Source organism: Trypanosoma cruzi, genomic scaffold (assembly GCF_000209065.1).
Source record: "Trypanosoma cruzi strain CL Brener 1047053516459 genomic scaffold, whole genome shotgun sequence".
NCBI classification, from domain to species: Eukaryota; Euglenozoa; class Kinetoplastea; order Trypanosomatida; family Trypanosomatidae; genus Trypanosoma; species Trypanosoma cruzi.
Window position 1 is genome coordinate 65,393 of NW_001849533.1, and position 18,238 is coordinate 83,630.

At 44.6% G+C, this 18,238-nt stretch overlaps 7 protein-coding genes across 7 annotated transcripts, besides 54 other annotated features; all 7 read right to left on the reverse strand.

Moving 5' to 3' along the window:
• Window positions 1-764: part of a sequence feature (heterozygous, Esmeraldo-like haplotype) that runs on past the window's edge.
• Window positions 72-107: a sequence feature (AT_rich).
• Window positions 112-229: a sequence feature (CT-rich).
• Window positions 614-643: a microsatellite.
• Window positions 743-764: a microsatellite.
• Window positions 765-1,123: a sequence feature (haploid, Esmeraldo-like haplotype).
• Window positions 809-829: a sequence feature (AT_rich).
• Window positions 983-1,037: a sequence feature (A-rich).
• Window positions 1,124-1,673: a sequence feature (areas merged during assembly that could not be assigned to a particular haplotype. This can correspond to areas where the two haplotypes were merged or to regions with more than two copies in the genome that were merged during assembly.).
• Window positions 1,199-1,243: a microsatellite.
• Window positions 1,390-1,433: a sequence feature (CT-rich).
• On the reverse strand, window positions 1,448-1,837 carry Tc00.1047053503955.55 (hypothetical protein, conserved; the record flags this gene model as incomplete). The annotated part of the gene is made up of 1 exon (XM_808655.1): window positions 1,448-1,837. One exon carries the CDS (start codon window positions 1,835-1,837, stop codon window positions 1,448-1,450), a length of 390 nt encoding a protein of 129 aa, XP_813748.1.
• Window positions 1,674-6,597: a sequence feature (heterozygous, Esmeraldo-like haplotype).
• Window positions 2,162-2,181: a microsatellite.
• Tc00.1047053503955.60 (hypothetical protein, conserved) lies at window positions 2,291-2,962 on the reverse strand (the record flags this gene model as incomplete). The annotated part of the gene is made up of 1 exon (XM_808649.1): window positions 2,291-2,962. One exon carries the CDS (start codon window positions 2,960-2,962, stop codon window positions 2,291-2,293), a length of 672 nt encoding a protein of 223 aa, XP_813742.1.
• Window positions 3,105-3,157: a sequence feature (GA-rich).
• Window positions 3,209-3,234: a microsatellite.
• Window positions 3,261-3,286: a microsatellite.
• Window positions 3,398-3,457: a microsatellite.
• Window positions 3,535-3,555: a microsatellite.
• Window positions 3,625-3,644: a microsatellite.
• Tc00.1047053503955.70 (translation initiation factor, putative) lies at window positions 3,651-4,682 on the reverse strand (the record flags this gene model as incomplete). Its single annotated transcript, XM_808650.1, has 1 exon — window positions 3,651-4,682. One exon carries the CDS (start codon window positions 4,680-4,682, stop codon window positions 3,651-3,653), a length of 1,032 nt encoding a protein of 343 aa, XP_813743.1.
• Window positions 4,682-4,712: a microsatellite.
• Window positions 4,801-4,826: a microsatellite.
• Window positions 4,828-4,861: a sequence feature (AT_rich).
• Window positions 5,110-5,143: a sequence feature (AT_rich).
• Window positions 5,223-5,249: a sequence feature (AT_rich).
• Window positions 5,349-5,370: a microsatellite.
• Window positions 5,430-5,484: a sequence feature (A-rich).
• Window positions 5,505-5,525: a sequence feature (AT_rich).
• Window positions 5,800-5,842: a microsatellite.
• Window positions 5,949-5,990: a microsatellite.
• Tc00.1047053503955.80 (uncharacterized protein) lies at window positions 6,053-8,080 on the reverse strand (the record flags this gene model as incomplete). Its single annotated transcript, XM_808651.1, has 1 exon — window positions 6,053-8,080. The coding sequence occupies one exon, from the start codon at window positions 8,078-8,080 to the stop codon at window positions 6,053-6,055; it is 2,028 nt and encodes a 675-aa protein (XP_813744.1).
• Window positions 6,598-7,440: a sequence feature (areas merged during assembly that could not be assigned to a particular haplotype. This can correspond to areas where the two haplotypes were merged or to regions with more than two copies in the genome that were merged during assembly.).
• Window positions 7,441-16,708: a sequence feature (heterozygous, Esmeraldo-like haplotype).
• Window positions 8,084-8,109: a sequence feature (AT_rich).
• Window positions 8,351-8,380: a sequence feature (AT_rich).
• Window positions 8,435-8,470: a microsatellite.
• Window positions 8,630-8,650: a microsatellite.
• Window positions 8,710-9,303, reverse strand: Tc00.1047053503955.89 (hypothetical protein, conserved; the record flags this gene model as incomplete). The annotated part of the gene is made up of 1 exon (XM_808654.1): window positions 8,710-9,303. The coding sequence occupies one exon, from the start codon at window positions 9,301-9,303 to the stop codon at window positions 8,710-8,712; it is 594 nt and encodes a 197-aa protein (XP_813747.1).
• Window positions 9,364-9,428: a sequence feature (A-rich).
• Window positions 9,559-9,579: a sequence feature (AT_rich).
• Window positions 9,637-9,683: a microsatellite.
• Window positions 9,962-9,996: a microsatellite.
• Window positions 10,102-10,127: a microsatellite.
• Window positions 10,244-10,264: a microsatellite.
• Window positions 10,286-10,324: a sequence feature (A-rich).
• On the reverse strand, window positions 10,549-15,492 carry Tc00.1047053503955.100 (protein kinase, putative; the record flags this gene model as incomplete). The annotated part of the gene is made up of 1 exon (XM_808652.1): window positions 10,549-15,492. The coding sequence occupies one exon, from the start codon at window positions 15,490-15,492 to the stop codon at window positions 10,549-10,551; it is 4,944 nt and encodes a 1,647-aa protein (XP_813745.1).
• Window positions 11,109-11,147: a microsatellite.
• Window positions 15,516-15,544: a sequence feature (AT_rich).
• Window positions 15,595-15,620: a sequence feature (AT_rich).
• Window positions 15,778-15,816: a sequence feature (AT_rich).
• Window positions 15,916-15,945: a sequence feature (AT_rich).
• Window positions 16,181-16,211: a microsatellite.
• Window positions 16,252-16,277: a sequence feature (AT_rich).
• Window positions 16,450-16,470: a microsatellite.
• Window positions 16,579-16,607: a microsatellite.
• On the reverse strand, window positions 16,645-18,238 carry Tc00.1047053503955.110 (protein kinase, putative; the record flags this gene model as incomplete). The annotated part of the gene is made up of 1 exon (XM_808653.1): window positions 16,645-18,238. A coding segment is annotated over one exon (1,594 nt), but the record flags the coding sequence as incomplete, so codon positions are not given.
• Window positions 16,709-17,384: a sequence feature (haploid, non-Esmeraldo-like haplotype).
• Window positions 17,385-18,238: a sequence feature (heterozygous, non-Esmeraldo-like haplotype).
• Window positions 17,759-17,804: a microsatellite.

Sequence of the window (18,238 nt, forward strand, 5' to 3'; positions counted from 1 at the left end):
CACCATTAGTTAAATGCCACTCACATGTTTTTATCTTTGCTTGAGGCCATGTAAAAAACCGAAGTAAATCGATTTATATATATATATATTTATATAAATAAAAAAAACACGTTTTTTTTTTTTTCCTTCATTCCGTTTTATTTATTTATTTAAATTCTTCCTTTTATTTTCTTTATTTCCCCCTCCTCCCTTCTTTCTCTCTCTCTTTTTTTTTTTTTTTTCTTCCTTCAGCCTTCTCCGCACCGCCACAGGAATTGAGGGGTGGGTGGGTCGTTTGTCTGCACCCGCCAGCCCCTCCGCTCCCCCCTCTGAAACTGCATGTAAATTGAAACACCAAAAACAACAAACAAACAAAAAAAGACGGCAGGAAAACGCCAAATGTTTTCATTTCCCCGGGATGGGTATTCAATACCCGTCGTTGTCGCTGAGTTCAAGTTCCGCGTCTTTCGAGGCACGCGCTCCTACGGACAGACGCCAAAGACAGAGCGCAACGGTCAACGCATAAGTGCATAACGTGATGAACAGAAATGTGCCATATGCAGCCGAAAGCATGACGTGGAAAACCTCCCCCCTTTTATTATTATTATTTTTTCTTTCTATGTGTGTGTGTATGTTTTTTTTTTTCTTTTTTTTTTTTTTTTTTCCCGTTTCTCGCCTTCCCAGTCCCTAAACCCCCTTTCTATTTTCTGTGGCAAAGTAACAAATGTAATGGAGGGGGGAAAAGATGAATGCACACACACACAGAGAGAGAGAGAGAGAGAGAGCAATCAGCATGTCATTTTAACAATTGCAGTGACCTTTTCCCACCTTTATTTATATAAATATATTTGGTTCTCACCCCTGTGAAGGATTCACAAGTTAAATAAATTCACATGCATACAGAAATTGAAACGCCTCCCCCCCCAATCTCCCCCCACTTATATTATATTATATTACACATGTCGGCAAACAAAACACAGAAGAAAGGGAGGGGGGGGGGGGGAAAAAAAAGAAAAAGAAAGAAAAAATAAAAAATAAAATATAAAATATAAAATAAACTCCACAAAAAAAGGGGTCCCTCACAAAGCTTTAACTAAGTAAAACACACACACACACACAATATATATATATATAGTGGCGTGGAGGCCGGGAGAACTAACGCCAGTAGCACCACAGCGGAGAGACACACACAATGTACAGGTGCAAGACAATTATCTACACAAAAAGAAACATACACACAACAACAAAAAAACAAAAACAAAAAGGGTCTGGGGAAAGTGAAAGGAGAAGAAAAATGTTCTGTCTTCTCTCACAGAAAGAGACAAGAGGAAGTAAGACGTGCACATGGACACATGCATCTTATTTTATCCATTGACAAGAAAGAAAGAAAGAAAAGGGTTTGTTTGAACTTCCCTCTCCCTCTCCATCCCTCTCTCTCTCTTTCTTTCTTTCTCATTGATGCTCACCATTAGTACTCACTAAAATCAGCATACAAGGGATTTCGTATTGGTCCCCTGTTCTCTTCTGCCAAACAATTTCGCATAGACGCCTGTTCGGCCGCACGAAACCGCAAAAGGACCGTAATGTATAGGAGCGCGTATATGATGATCACAGCGACTACCATCAGAAAGAACCCCACATACCAAGCACGTTGAAAGACGGGACGCGGCGTGATCTTCTTCTCCTGCCGTACATAATGAATTGTGCCTGGTGGATAAATAACGGGGTTCCCACTGCCCGGATGTCCCGGTGGAAGCGTCTGCCACGGGAACCTCGCCGCGTCGGACATGATCGGATGCACAAATGCCACATGCAGAAGCAGTGCGGTCAACGAAGTCACAAGCACCGTTGGCGACATGGATGTGAAAAAAGCAGCAACCGTAGTATTATTACTATTAATAGTGGCGGTGTCCCAAACGGAATATTTGACTGCGCCTCCGCCCCACACTCACACATGCACACACACACAAAAAGAAAAAAGAAAAAACAAACAACAATCCCCGATGGACGAGTTCCCTTCCGCCCACGTCACCTTCCTTGATGTTTCTTCTCTCCGCTGCCGTATGCACACACAGACAGACAGAGAGGTGGGAGAAACGTTTAGAATGCAAAGAACAACAACAAGAAGAAGAAAAAACAAATAAAAAGAAATCGCGGCGACTCGTCGTTACTCGGAACTTCCCCCTCCCTCCCTCCCTCCCTTCTGCCCAACAAAAACAGAGCGCAACAAAACACAACAAAAAAAAGACGCAATGAAATCCTTTCAAAGGAACTTCTCGCTCGTTATTCACGTCCGTTTTTCCCACTGCCGTCAAAAGCCCAGACCGAGAAGCCAATGATGTAGAATCATCCGACCGTCCATCCCCACGTTGTAGACGTAGATGCTGTGACTGCGCACAAAAATCTTCTTGGTCGGAAATATCTTCAGTAACTCCTCCTCAAAACGGAACACATCACCCTCCACCTGTTGGATGCGCAAAAAGAACGCCGGCATGAGATTGCGTGCATCCATTGAATACACCCTCCCCGGTAAGAAGCCATTGCTATTGCGGTGAACAAAGAAAGGAATCGTGTCAAGTGGGTCTGCCGGGCCAAGCGGCGGATTGTAATTCACGACAGAGCCCTTGCCAACTACCCCTACATTCTGAAACTGCGGCTCCTGCAATGTCGATGACGATGATGATGGCGGACATAGCTTGGAAAAGTCGTGGAGTTTGTAACGTAACGGGAGCTTCAATAACTCATCATAAATTTCACTACGCAATACCCGATTCCATTTGCTGTAGTGTTTACCCGGCACCGGTCGCACAGCCGCCACGTTCGCTTCTGGCGGCAATGATCCAGCGGCGATGCTCCTCGCAATATCCGTAGGTGGGATAACATTGATGTATTTTCCGGTAGAAGGACGCGCGTCATGGCCAAGTGCTGGAATAGACGCCGTGCCACCTAGCCAAATACACCGCAGGAATGAACGCTGCAGCATATGGATAGATGTTTCTTTTTCTTTTTCTTGTTACTTCCTTATAATAAATATATACAAATGTATGTGAGAGAGTTCTCTCTGTTTCCTCTTTCCCACCCAACCCCACCCTTTCCTTTGCAGTCACCATGTGAAATATACATGAAGAGAAACAGAGAGAAACAGATAGGAAGGGAGAGGGAGAGAGAGAGAGAGAGAAGACATGGGCGTAAATTCCATACGGGATGAGTTGGACGCCGTGCTAAACGGGAAAGAGAGAAAGAAAGAAAGAGAGAGTAAACACGTCCCTACCGCATTTTCTTAAATAAATAAATAAATAAATAAATATACTTTTTTCCTTCAATCACTCCTTCTTCTTCTTCCTTCCTTCGTCTTTTCACAGACAAAAAAGAGGCACCACCAACAACAAACAGCGGTGCTCACAGATGTGATCCATTAATATATGTATAAACATGTATATATCTGTATATCTGCATATATACATACACGTTTATGTGTTCTCCTCTCCATCACTCTTTTCATTTTGGCTGCTTTATTTGTTATGATTGCTATTATTATTATTATTTGTTCTTTTTTCTCTCTCTCTCTCTCTCTCTTTGTTAACAATTGTAGAAACTAAAGACTTTCCTCACAAACGGCCTCGTCTTCTCCTTTTTTTAATTATTTTTTATTTTATTTTATTTTAATATTTTTAAAGAGTCATCGCCTGCAACCTTGCCTTTGAACGTTTGCCTACCTGTGCACTGTACGTGGCGGAACCAACGGCTTGCACAGTACGTGTAGCCGTACACCAATTGCATCGGAGTTCCATGCGTCTTCCCTCCTTTGTGAGTGTCGTGTCAATCTTATGACACGAGTTACACTTTACAAACTCGTCCAAATATTTGTATAAAATATTATCAAACGCAGTAGATTTCTGAATCTCGTACTTAAGAATAAGCGCATCATTGCTGTCAAGGTTTCCTCCTACAGAAAGTTCCTTTTCAATATAATCCTTTACATCTTGAATGGGACGATTAAAGGCCTGACAAATACGACCAAAATTGGTAATAATAACTTTTTTCTTTCCAATTTTCTCCAGCTTTGGCTCAGGAAGTCGGTTACGTTCTGTCATAGCACTGCTCTCCTTGTTGCGGTTAAGCGCAAAGAAGAGACGCCGCAACATGACACTGTAGTTATACCCACAGCCCTCTTCTGTAGCCTTATTGCCACCGCCGCCGCTGCTGCCACTGCTACCTGTTTTGGAGGTGGCATCTAGGAAACGCTCCACTTGAGGAACCCGCTGTTGTTTCTGACGCAGTTGCTCATGTTCAATCATGCGCCTTTCCACTTCCTGACGCGTAATGCGCTTTAGTAACGCATACAAATCATTGGAGGTGTAGTTGTCATATGCAATCTCAAAGACATCTTCCACACTCCCAGCGACCTGCGGTGCATCCAGGCGATCTCCCATCGTCATTGCTGTGGGCGCCACCGTTGCCGTGGATGCGGAGGGTGGGGGGAGGGAAGAAGATGCGCCGGCGCCCATCGTCACGGGGTCCGAGTGCGTTGCAAGCGTTGCGTCCGGCGCAGCTTCCATTGCCTTTGGCGCCTTTGGACGGGACGTCTTCTTCTTTTGTTGCTCAACCTCCACCTGCGGCACCCGTTCGTTCTCGTCGTCGTCGTCGTCGCCTTCGGCCCTGCGGCGACGGACGATTCTCGCCACCTTCGCCCCCTCTGCCATTTCTCTTTTTTTTTTTTTTTTTTTTCTTTTGGTGCTTCGCCTCCTCGCTGCTGGTACCTCACCGCCGCCCCGTGTGAGTCAAAATGTGCCGTGGAACGACAGAAGAAGTGCAGCAGACAAAAAAAAAAAAAAAAAAAAAAAAAAGATTTAAATAATAAATAATAAATAATAATTATAAACAAAAACACAAATCAGAATATTATCCTGGGATACTGGCAAAATCCTGAAATCATCTAAAATAAAATAAGAAGGGGTGGAAAATAGGTGTGTGTGTGTGTGTGTAAATTTGGAAAAGACAGTGATCTCACCCCAATTGTTTGATCCAAATAACTACCTATCTACATATACATGCATACATATTATATATATATGTGGGTAGATAATTGGATTGGCATTCTCGTGGCCTTTTGCACATCGTTAAGATCGGATATATATAAATATATATATTTATTTTATTTATTCCTTACAAATTGGCGGGCTGCAGGATCCTGCAGCCAAAAGAACACCCCCCGCCACCGCGAAGAGGGGTGGGGTGGGGGGAAATAATAATAAAAATAATAATAAAAACGTGAATTCCTTCTGAGATGAACCCCCCGCCCAAAGAAAAAAAAAAAAAAGATAATTCACAAATGCAAGCAAACATACACGTGTTGATCACATGCAATCAAATAAATAAATAAATAAATAACCGAAAATAATAATAATAATAAAGAAAAGTAGGCAATAATAAATAAATAAATAACAGAGAAAAAAAAAAGAAAAAGAAAAAAAATGAAATAAAATAAAACAAAAATAAAACAAAGGGGCTGGATGTAAAGTATGAAAAAAAATAAATAAATAAATGAAACACACAAATAATAATAATAATATTCACAAAAAAGAATTGTGCTTCACACGCAAAAAGCATAAAAAAAAAAAAAAACCGTCACCTCCTTAAGTGTGGCACTGTCTTTTTTCCCCATCTCTTCTTGTCTCTATTGTTCTTTAAACACTCTCGTCATTGATATAAACATTTCGTATTTCACCCCCCATTCCTTTTTTCTCAATACCACCGCCAATACAACTTCAGTGCCTTCTATCTTCACTGAGTGTGTTAGGGGAAAGGGGAGGAGAGAGGAAAAACAAACAAAACAAAAAACAAAAAAAAACAAAAAAAAAAAGGGAATGGAAGGAGGCGGCGGCTGGCAAATGCAGCTGACACGTAATACAATTAGCAAATATATAACAACATGACATTTCCCCCCCTCCACACACGCCGCCGCCGCCTTTTTTTTTTTCTTTCTTTTTTACTTTTTTTTTTTTTTTTTTCGCTTCAAAGGCCATTTCGCATTCGTCGATGGGAAGGAGGTGCCGTCGTGAAATCCCTGTTTCTAACGCAGCTCAGCCTCGGTGTCCTTCAATCCAAGCTGGCTGCCACTGCTCCTGCTGGGATGCAAGACGGCAAACGGTATCACGGGCGAGAAACATTGCGTCGCGCTGAAAAACCCCATTCCACTTTCCGCCTCCGACCGATTGCTCATCAGTGACTTTTGTAAACTTTTCTTTGGAAAATTCGAATCCACCCCGTCATAAATAAAATCACTGTCAAAAATACAAGTTGAGTAATTCTCGCTGAGATGCATGGAAGATTTACTTAAATGCGTCGAGGGAGGCTGCAGATTTTTCAACGTGGTGTCATCATTACCCATATTACAAATGCTTGAAGCCGTAAGAACCGATTTAAATGCACTGGCATCGTATCTTCTCCTTCCTGTGGTGCCAGCAAAGAAGAAATTGGCGTCAGACAGTAACGAGTGCCGTGTATTCAGCGACGCAATAGAATGCCTCTGAAAAGTGGGGGAAGGCAAAGCAAATACGGGTAAATTCATCTCCATCGCCTTCCCTGCAAAGATTGATGAAAGCGGTGAGATACGCCTCTGTTGTGGGTATTTGTGTTTACTGTCATGTTTACTTTGGTCACCACGATCCGTTATGGCAGTAATACTGGTGCCAGCACTAACACTACTACTACGACTGTCATTTTTAATAATTTCCGTCTTCGCTTCAATTGAGTGGGATAATGCCCGTCGCAGCAATGACTTGGCCCAATCGGAGCCCCTCCTCTTTTTCTTCCTTGGAGATTCTTCTATGGAGGTTAATTTTCCCCCAAACCCACTTGTGCGGTCTCCCCCAACTGCATCCAAGGATCCATACATTTTGGAAAGATTTGTCGACGGAATATTTTCCAACCGGCTTTTCAACGAAAAAATTTCCTTCTCGTGTGAATTCGTTGCTTCTGGGACGTCTTGGACGGGCCTCGGTGGCATTTCCTCCACTTCTAAGAGGGATACGTACTGGTGACTTGTTGCCTTTAGGCTTTGAACGTCATTTCCCGTGCATTTTTTATTCGCGGTTCCTGCAACGGTTAATACAGTCAACAAGTTCCGTAAGGGGCTTTTGTGTGTGGAACCGTCATTGGTGTTTTCCACCGAGCGTTGCCTCATCCGACAAAAAGCCGTCAAATCCGCAGAATGACCCCTTATTATCTCCGAAGAACAATCGCCACCATCATTTGACTTCAATATTTTATCCGACGCCTGCTCGCTGCAAATAATTTTCCCCCGAGGGTGAGTGGAAAAGGGCGGCGTGCGGGACAATGACAACCGCGGCTCGACCGTCTCTTCATCAAGCAAAGTGACTCGATGTACATTTGGTTGCGTAACCTCAATCGGTGGCTCAACGCCTCCTTCCATGTTCAATGTCGGGAACTCTTCTGGTGCTGAGCTGATTTTTTTCTCCCCCCTCTCTGTGGGCTCAAATTCGGGTAAACTACCGGGGTGGCGTACGATGAGCCTGTGGCGCCTATGAAGATTAGTCAAGTAAATGCCTTTCCAGTCATCGCTGCTGGAAGAAACCCTGCGTTCACGACTTTCCCGGCCAGACTGTGACACACGCTGCTGTCGTGAGAGCGTGGCCACGTTGGGCGGTTTGCGGGCAGATTCATCTCCCTTCTGCTTGAGCTCCTTCGGATGATACTGCCTTGTCCATTGTAAAAACTGTTGCTTTAATGCTCCACTGGGTTGTACCCGCAGGGATGTCCTAATGGGAAGCAAAATTCCATCTTTCCTTTCCTCTCCAAGCGTTCGTTGGACACATGTATCCACAAAAGGAGACTCCTTCTTAAATATCTTGCTGTTACCGATATTCTCACTGCTCAAGCTGTTTCGTTTCAAAACTTGACGAGGGGTAAATGGCACGCCAGTTGTAACCTCTGGAATCTTTGTATATTTAAAGCAATGATCATCATCGGCTTTACCTTTCCCACTAATAATAGAGGACGCTAGTAAAGTCTTTGAGAATGTGGTACTTCTAATGTCTCGCTTATTCCAAAAGGCTTCATGCTTCCCTCGTTTAGTCATGGCTTAAAAATTAAAAAAAAAAAATAATACACGGTTCCCAACCGGATGGGTGCAATGCGACTCCGTTGGCACAAATGGCAAGGGGTGGGGAAGGGGGCACAGGAAGAGACGTGCGGCCGGAACAATTTACAAGGGACCCACCACCTCACTCTCTCACTCTCTCTCTTTATTTCCCTGCGTCTGTGTATGTTCGTGTCCGATGAATGCGGAAAACAATTCACCCCAACCCCCCACCTCTCTGCTTCTCACTACCCACAACTCCACGGCAACAAATAATAATGAAAAAAAAAAAAAAAAAAAGACTAAGAGTCCTCTAATCCTTCCAAGATGGGATAGCTTTCACCTTGAAGCAACAAGAAAGAAGAAAAAAAAAAAAAAGAAAAAAACAAATGAGCGTGTAGAAAATATTCTTTCCAAACTTTTATCAATATATATTGAATGTAAACATGAAAATAAACTACGTCCAACTGTAATAATAACAAGAAGTGGAAGATCGAATACGATGCCGTTTCCTTTCATCCACGTTGTTCTCATCCTTCAGTCGACAGTAAAAAAAAAAAAAAAAAAAAATGTACACACAGACACACACAGAGAAAGAGAGAGAAAGTCCATATACAATCCATTGTTCCTTATTCCATTGATGGCGGTGGTGGTGGCCGCAGCACTTTATCTTCTTCGCGTATTTCCACCTTGTACTCTGTTGAGCTTGTCTGTCCCTTCCAGTGATGTTTGCCACTTGTCGGTCCTATTCCACGTTGCTGGTGTAGATACTCTTTTCCAGGCTGAACATCTTGAAAGTGTTGAAATTGCTGTCGACTCAGCTCAGGATCATATACTTCCTCCATGTACCTTTGCACATCCTGCCCCGTGTCCTTTGGAATCCCCATGTTGTCAAACTCGTAGCTGCGTGTGATTGTAAAATTATGGTGCTTCCCAAGTACATAAACGGCACGCCGGGCTTCCTCAATGCATTCGTCAATCAACAACTTCTCCGTCGCCATTGCCCGACGTCTAAAGGCAAATCGGCAGTACGCAATCATACTGCGTCGCCGAATACTTTTAAAGTTCATTAGACCCTTCAAAATATTACGGTAAAGAAGAAGCACAAGGTTCTTATGCTCCGGTGTGGGAATATACTCCCATGGTTCCCTCTTTTCAGCCTGTGGCTTTCGTTGGGGCAACAACAGCAGTGCTGCCCCGCCGCAAGGACCACGACGAAACATGGCCGACCCCTAACCCCGCTACCAGCCGTTACTCGCCTCCGTGACCACAAACACACACACAAGAAAAGAAAAGAAAAAGAAGGAAATTGGCCGCAATAAAAAACAAAACAAACAAAAAAAAAAAAGGGTGTCCAACACGCATTGGCTTCACAGAATACACGCAGCTCCACATGTATGAACGTGTAGGCATGAGGGTTGCCTGTGTCATGTATAAACATATCCGTACTTAAACTCCCACTACTCTCCTCTGTTTGCTAAAAAAAAAAAAAAAAAAATGATGTTATCGAATCCCTTACAATCATTCCGTCTCTCCCTTTCTTTCTTTCCCACCATAAACAAAACAAAACAAAACAAAAAACAAAAGAAAAAAGAAAAAAAAATTGTGAAAGCAAAGACACACACACACACACAAACACGTTACAAACAGATGCTTCTTTCATCACAGCTTATCACGGCAAATGAGTGTACATGTATGTGTGTGTTCGTCTTTTCGTTTTAAGAAAAGAAGTAAAGAGGGAGGGGAAGGAGGGGACGAGTAAAAACAAAACCCGAAGCAACCAACAACAACAACAACAAGGTAACGATAACAGTTATTTGAGTATACAACGGCAGCTCTGAGAGGCTACAAAAAAAAAAAAAAAAAAGGCAGCCCGTGAGCATATATTGTATATACATGTATACATATATATATATTTAAATCCATTTATACAGCGCAGACAGACAGACAAACAAACAAAAAATGTAAACCACGACCCCTCTCCCTTCCCCTTCCCTTTTTTCCAACCCACCCACCCAATAACACAGACACACACACACACACACACTAAGAAAGAAAAAAAAAAGGTAAATAATAATAATAAAAGAGATAAAGCAACACCATAAAGCGCAAATACAAATAAACGGGGGCGTCAAGTGGGGGAAAAAAAGATTCCGTGCAGAAATATATATATATATATATATAGTTCTTTGGATCGGAATAATTAAAACAAAAAAAAAAGCAAGGAACAAACAAAAGCAAAAAAACCAATGGCATCTTTTTTTTTTTTTTTTAGTCTGTTGATTCGCACACTCATAGACGATGTATTTTTATTTTATTTAATACCTATTCCATTGGCAAGAAAAAAGAAAGCATCCAAGAACCAGTCATCTGCACTTTTCATTGCCTTCAGTCTCTCTCTCTGTTTTCTCTTTCGCCCCTACCTGCCCACCAGCCACCACCCACACTCCATCCCCGCATCCTCAAAGTTACAGGTCAAGAACGTTGCTAAAGAAAGGGCAGTTGGGGTTAAACCGCACCACACCATCGTCAAGCGTAAAGCACTGCATTGCCATCTCCGCCGTGGGCCGCTTGTTGGGGTTGACCACCAGAAGTGAAACAACAAAGCATGCAAAAGCCATCGAGTAATTTTCTGCCAAAATGTCATTAAAAACTTTTGCGGCAAAGCCCTCATTTTTCGCCTCCTCGTACATGATACGTACCGTGTGAAGTGTCACACGTGCTGTGGCAAGAGCGTAGAGCAAACATCCAAGACTCCACATGTCACTAGCGGTCGTCGTCCGGCCATTCCAGCACTCCGGCGCAATGTAGGGACGTGTCCCACCACCGCGACCGGTGCGACGGCGATCCTCTAACATAAACGCCAATCCAAAATCTGTCACAACAATCGGAATGACATCTTCCGTAAGTTTGATTCTGCAGCCGGTACCACGACGCGACGAATTTCGGTTCTTTTTGCGTGCTAGGAAATCATCAGCACCACTCTTCCCGTTGCCACCATCTTCAGAGTTATGAAGATGCATCTTAACATCATCCTCGCCATCATCAGCTTCGTCATCATCATCATTTTTCTCGCTAGCACCATGCGATGGTTCCCCACGAATGAGAATGTTCTCTGGCTTCAGGTCACGGTGCACAATGGGTGGACGCTGCGAGTGCAGATGATATAAGACCGAGGCAAGTTGGTATGCGATGGACAAAATTTGCGGCTCCGTCAGGGCGTTTCCTCGCATGGCAAATTCCGTTTCACTTTCCCTTTCCAAAATACTCATGCTGCCCATTCCTAATAGAATATCATCGTTGCTGAAGCTACGTGTCCCCGCCGTGGCGTTATTTGACGCCTCGTTCATACGGTCACGTGGTGATTGAGACTGGGTTTCATGACTAAGACTCATTAAAGACTTCCCAGGTCGGAAAAATGAGGGAGTGCTGTCCTGCTCCGATCCTATTCGAACCCACGTTGTTGGAAAATCATGCTCCAATTTCTTAGCCTGTTCCTCCTGCGCCTTAATAAAACGTGCCTTTTCCTCTTCCAGTTGACGTTTTAACTTGACATTATGCTTCGCTGAGTGACGAAGGACGTAGCCACATAAATCACCCATTGGATGGTATTCCATCACAAGACATAAATAACGTGTGTGCACCGGTCCACTGTCGGGTGTGCCAGGTGTTGTCAACCTAGCCATGTCATGGATTACTCCAGTGGGCGACTTTACGATGTGTGCCGGCGAGTTGATGACTGCAAGTTTCACAGGAAACTCTTTACCCTCCTCTCGCGGTTGCTTCTGTTGTTTTCTAGCCATGGACGCACCCTCATTCAGTCGGACGTCAGCAACCTTATCAGGCAAAAGGCAGATCATGTCTAACGCATCGTCTTGACAATGTTGTGGCTGCGGCTGTTGTAAAATTGTGGCTTGGGGCGTATTTGCCATCACTACCGGTGATCCCGCGGTTGCAAGACCGTTTCTATGAATGCCAGTTGTGGGATTTGATGGGGGGAGTGGCTTAGCAGCATTCACAGTCCCCTCGTTTGCTTTCGCCGTGCGAGCCGCACGCACAGCATCGGCTACCGACCTCGGCTTAGTCAGGGATTCCAAATTGTTGGATGCCTCTTTAGAAACTGAAGCCGGGGGAAAGAAGTTTGTGTATTGCATTCTCCCCTCGGTGGGCTGTACGTACTGCAGCGGAGCGTATTTTTTGTTTTGCGTCGCGGCAGCGTTTTTATGATTTATTGGAACCTGCATGACTGTTGGTACATTATTACCCGAGAAGGCCAATGAGACATCAAAGTCTTTGTAATGAATGCCACCAAGTGGGGCATACGAAGTTCGTTTCTGAGGCGCAGGGAGAACTTCATGTTGTGCGTTCAGTAATGGCAGCGGGGCACCCACGTGTGATACCTGCGCAAAGTTACTGTAATGCATCGCATTTCTTGGTGGCAGTGGCAACATCCCCATCGGAGGTCCAAAGAGGTTAACGTTTGGACTGTGCAACCCCGAGCCCCGTGCTGCGCCGCAGCCGTTCACGTCCTGCAACAGCCTTGGGTTTCCACCGCTTGCCATGGACATCGTCGCCGTGACGGCAGGAGGAGGAATTGAAAGAGAAGGAGTAGGGAGAAGAGGCTGAGGCGGAAGCCCCAGTGGCATCCCTGAGTTCACCTTCCCAAGAACAGTACCATCCGCATCATAACCATCCCCATCACCTCTGGTCCCGGTGGGGGAGTGAAAGGACCGATATGCCGCAGTGCCGGGTCCCGTCATTTCCGCTTCTGCGACACTAAAAAGTGACTGCTTTCCTGCTGTCGACGTGTTTTTGGCATTTTCTATAGAAGCTGCTTCCAAGCGATGAGAACCCTTTGAAGGAATATGCCGAACAGAAGACGGCGGCTGGGGTTGTGGCAATTCTTGCGGCTTCGATCCACCTCCTTGCGGGGGACGTTGTGGGCCCGCTAATGCCATGACCACATGTGGGTTATGAACCAGTTTCTTTTCCCCAACTGCAGACCACTGCGGTGGCAAAAACTTCACTGGACTTGCGGCGGCTACTGCGGGTGTTGGGGTCGTCCAGAGATTTGCGACATCACACAAACCCACCATATCACCTCCATCAAATTCATAATTCATAAACATATCCACAAGGCGAATAATGTTGGGATGCCCCTGTAATGAATTAATTGTTTCGCACTCCCGAATAGCATCTAAGCGCTCCTTGTTATCCTTGCACACAAGATACTTTAACGCAAACTTCTGCCCAGTGCTTTTACGTCGAACCATATACACTGAAGAGAATGCCCCTTCCCCAATTCGTTGCAGGACCTCATAGCGTGACCAATGTGTTGTGTTCTTCACTAAACTGTCTTGCTCCGATTTGGGGCTCATAGGCATAGTTGATTCCACAATAAAGTTACTTGTCTCCGCTGATATTTTCTTGCTCTTCTTGGGCGTATCATGAGGAATTTGCCCATCGGCAGCCAAAACAGCAACAGAAGTGGGGTTTCCACCCCGTGGTTCATCGCTATTGTTCCCGGCAAGCAGTAGATGCATGGTGTAATCCTCAGAGTAGCCGCTCGGCGACCTCAGACGCACAAACACAAATGCCACAACTGCCACCACGACAATCCCCACTGAGATGCTGACGCTTACACTCATCCCGTACAAACTGTTATCCTTTTTCTCTTGCGGATAAGAAGGGTCGCGTGGATCGCGGATTTGGAATGGTGTAAATGTTATGGGCGTAAATATATATCCCTCCGTTTGCAAAGGGTACTCGGAGTCTGTGGTCGGGACCTTGGGTAGCCATATAGGGCCGTTTGAAAAGCATACATAAACGTGTCTACTCTCAGTAGTTGGATAAAACTCGGCTACCGCTGACTCATGCGGGAAAATAACGACCCACACGTCCAACGTCCCCGCGGTGTTTCCAATACAGCGCAGATTATCCGACAGCCGCAAGTATCCTTCTTTCGGTGGGTGAAGCGTCAGGCTCAGCGTCTTGTTAACTGGTACAATCATGCCCAGTTTCGAGACGCTGGTTAGACTCAGACCGCTGGTTCGATAGAAGACCCGCTCGGAGGCGATACCATCCACATCAAACCCGCCAAACTCAAAAAAGGACAACACGGTACCCAACACACCCACTGGAAGGGGAAAGGCAAAGGGTGTTGACCCATAAACCGGTGGAGCGTTTGACGTTCCCGAAACTGGCTGCCATTTAAGGGTTTTGTTGCAGTCACTAGAAGACGAGATGAAGCCTAAGAATTTATCCACGTCAAAACAATTGACAAAGGTGGCATTCAACATAAGGCACAACTTTCCATTGAAGGCAAACAAATGCCCACTGCCTGAACGGTAAAACGTGTCTCTATCCATACCCCGTAAAAGCAGCTCTGGATTGGCAGGTAAATTTTGAATGTACACATTTAAGGAAGAATCATTGGCGCCATGAATGGTGTCGTTTTGTTGGCTAGATAAATTGCCAAATATAATCGCTTGTACCGTCGCAGATGGGCGCCAAATGATGTTTTGAATGTCACTATGATTCGACAATTGACACTGCGTTTTGTTGTCCGTGCACGCATCCCCTATTGCCCCAATACTCACATTAAGTTGGACCTCTCCACCAGCAACGTAAATAAACGCACTGTCCTCAGCAACAAGTGGGTTTTGCACGGCGGTTTCAAGTCGAACAACCTCTGGCGTGTAGCGACGAGACTTTGTGTCAAAGACATCAACTGTTGCAAGGGCTTTACCAGTAAAAATGTCAACACCTCCAACAATAAAAATAAAATCTCCACGTGAAACGCATGTGGCATTTGCACGGATTGGAATTTCTGTCTTCATGCCCTCCTCACTCTCCCCGTTACCAGGGGAATTTTCTGGAATGCTGAAATGGTAAACTACACGTGTCAAGTCGTTAGATAGACGCCAAAGACTCTTGTACTGCCGCCGTATAAGTGTTGAGTTCACGGTCCTCTGATGCTCAGGGAAATAATATCCACATGGACCAACCACATATAAAGAGACATCGTCCCCATCTTGAGGATCTACTCGCACCATCGTTGTGGGGCCGGCCACGCCCATGGGAACACGTTTGGAATAAATGTTCTTATTGTCCAACTCCTCGACTTCTAATGAGATGGGCAATGTCACTTGTCTTGTGGGATTTATTTGGTTCGGGTCGATTATATCCACAACATTCAACCGCTTTTTGCATGTAGGGTCCTCGCAACCACCCACAATAAAAAATGATGCGTATGCATAAACTACCGCACTGTGTGCCCGACCAGTCGTCATTGTAGAGTCAAATGGCATCCATAAACTGCCGTATTCTTCTTCCGTTGTATCCAACACACACAGGGATATCTCTGCCAAAGTGGAAAGGTAGCAGATGAGCAAAAGTACGTACCGCAGCATGATCGATCAAAGTTACAAACCCGTATATATATATATTTATACTTATAATATTCAGACTGCACCCAGAAAGGAAAAGAGGGTGGCAGAGAAAAAGCTAGAAACTATATTTTTATAAATATAAATATAAACAGCAAACCCTAACGCAACAACCAACAACAACAACAGAAAAAACAAAAAAAAACAAAAGGGAATTGTCCTAATGTAATGATATATGCTTACTAATGAGCGCGGCTTTGGTTAGGCTCCTGCAAAATCACCGCCGGAACAATAACGTCCAGATCTAGGAAAAAAAAAAATAATATATAAATATATATAAATATATTTGTAACTTTTTTCCTTTGTACCCCTCACACAGAAGCAAACCCCCCCCCCCTAACCCTCCCTCCCCAACACCTTCTCAGGCTTCACTGCACACACTGAGACTTTTTTTAAATTATTTAAATTTTTTTTTTTGTGTACTTCCTCCTTGTAGAATTATCAGAGAGAAAATCACTGCCGTGAATGGAAGCACAAGAAATAAAAGAGAGAAAAATAGAGAGGGAACGCGCAGATGATAATAATGATGAGAGAACAAAGCCCACCCACCACACGTACAGACAGGAAAAAACAAACGGATATTAATAAATATCATTAGAAATACATCACATGTACACACACACACAGACAAATACCAAGAAAAGAAAAAAAGTTTTTTTTCCTTTTTTTTTTTTTCTTTTCTTCCATCACTTGGCTCGCATTTACGTACGCACACGCAGAACGAAATATATTTATATATTTATATAAATGACAACATTATGTTTTATCTATTAACAACAACAACAACAACCATTTAGTTGGACGGCGTATATATATATATATATGTATACGTGCATACAAAGTTGGCAAGAGGGAAGAAATAAAGACTATGAGGCACAAACACGATAATAGAAGAAGCAACACCGAGGGCAACAGCGGGAGTAATAATAATAATAATAATAAGAGAACAGAAGAAGAATAATGAGCCTTAAGAGGCATTCCACGGGTCAGAGAAACATAAACACAAAAAAAAAAAAAACTAAAGCAGCAAGAATTTAACCGCATACATGAAACAACAACAACAAAAACAACAACAACAAATTACTGGCATCTAATAAATACATGAGATGCGTTAAATCAACAGTTACGCCGCCTAAGGGAAGATGTGGACGTGGAAAATGTCATCGATGTGGATGATGCAGTTGTCGACTCTTTCACAACGGTCGAGCCATCATCACGGGGGAAAACAACACTGCCGCCCCTCTTGTTTTTGTTCTTCTTGTTCTTCCCGTTCTTTTTTGGAAACTCCCCATCAGATGGAAGATCCGGAAACACTTCCGCGCTACATGCATATAGAGGCATAGCCTCTGCACTCTCGTTCCTGAAGCTATAATTCTCCACCTCCCGTCGGCTCGGCTCAGCAGCCGCAGTTGTGGTTATTTCGTGCCTATTCCTTGCCGTGGATGCATCGACTGTCTCAGCTGGCAATGTTGTTGTAGGCGGCGGTAATGGATTCCTATTCCCCGTTATCCCCAGCACGTTAGGTCCTCTGAGATTTGCCGGGAGCGAGAGTGCAATAAGTGACGGGGACTCTCGTGCAACAAAGAATTCGCACTTTTCGCTGTCCTCGGCAACGCTCTCAAAGTATTTTTCAAGCTTACGGCATCGATGCTCCTTTTTCTTGACGGCCGCGCTAGAAGAATGTGAGGGACGAGTTGCACTGTCCTCACGGAGGAGGACGTCAGAGGTATCAAAGAAATGTTGCTTCTGCTGCGGTGTATATTCCTTATGTGACCCAGGCTGTGAATGGTGGGCAAGACTGTTTGTCTGTATGGCCCCGCGTGATGTCACTGCCTCTGCTGTGTGACGCATGGACCCGTCGTAGTCAACACTAGTAGCCGCCATGACACCACCCCCACCATGAACTTCCGTTTTTGCATGATCCGAACCCTCTGACATGTATGCGTCGTCCTTCAGCAAAGGGGCATGCGTCTTCATTGTTGATGGAGCCACTTTTTCTACTGTCTGAGCACCACTACCATCATTTGGCGGAGCCGTAGAAGTTAAAAACTGTTTGCTACTACTGTTATCGCGTAGTTGTTGTCTGTGAGAGAAATGACCTTTCTTGCTTTTGTTGTTGTTGTTATTCTCAGAGGATATTTCCCTCTTCTCACGTCCATCCCCGCTGTCGTCATTATTCTTCACAGCACCACCGTCATCCCCATCATTGTTGTTGTTTTTGTTGTCCACATCTTCCTTCTCCTCCTCCTCCTCCTCCTCTTCCTCCCCATCGTCCTTGTAGAGGGAAACCATGAGAGTCGTTTCGTTTACATCCACAGCATCTTTCCTTCTTTTACGAATAAGCCGCAATGCCTCCTCTGCGCTTGGACGACGCGCTGGATCGGGCTCGAGCAAGTATACAATAAAGGCGGCCAGCGCCAGGCTGTATCCATACACCTGTGTTAACTCTTCAATAAGCTTCTTCTTAAAATCGGGTCGACCGCATTCACTGAACATCACCTTAACATTGTCACTCTCTACACGCTTAGCACAGGCCGCATAAAGAATACAACCCGTAGCCCATATATCCACCTTTGTGGAATAGTGGCGCTGCCAGCACTCCGGCGCGACGTACGGTAATGAGCCAACTCCGGTTTCACAAAATGTTTTGTCCATCACACGTGAGAGCCCAAAGTCCGTAATGACAATTCGAAGTGGCTCCGCGCCACCA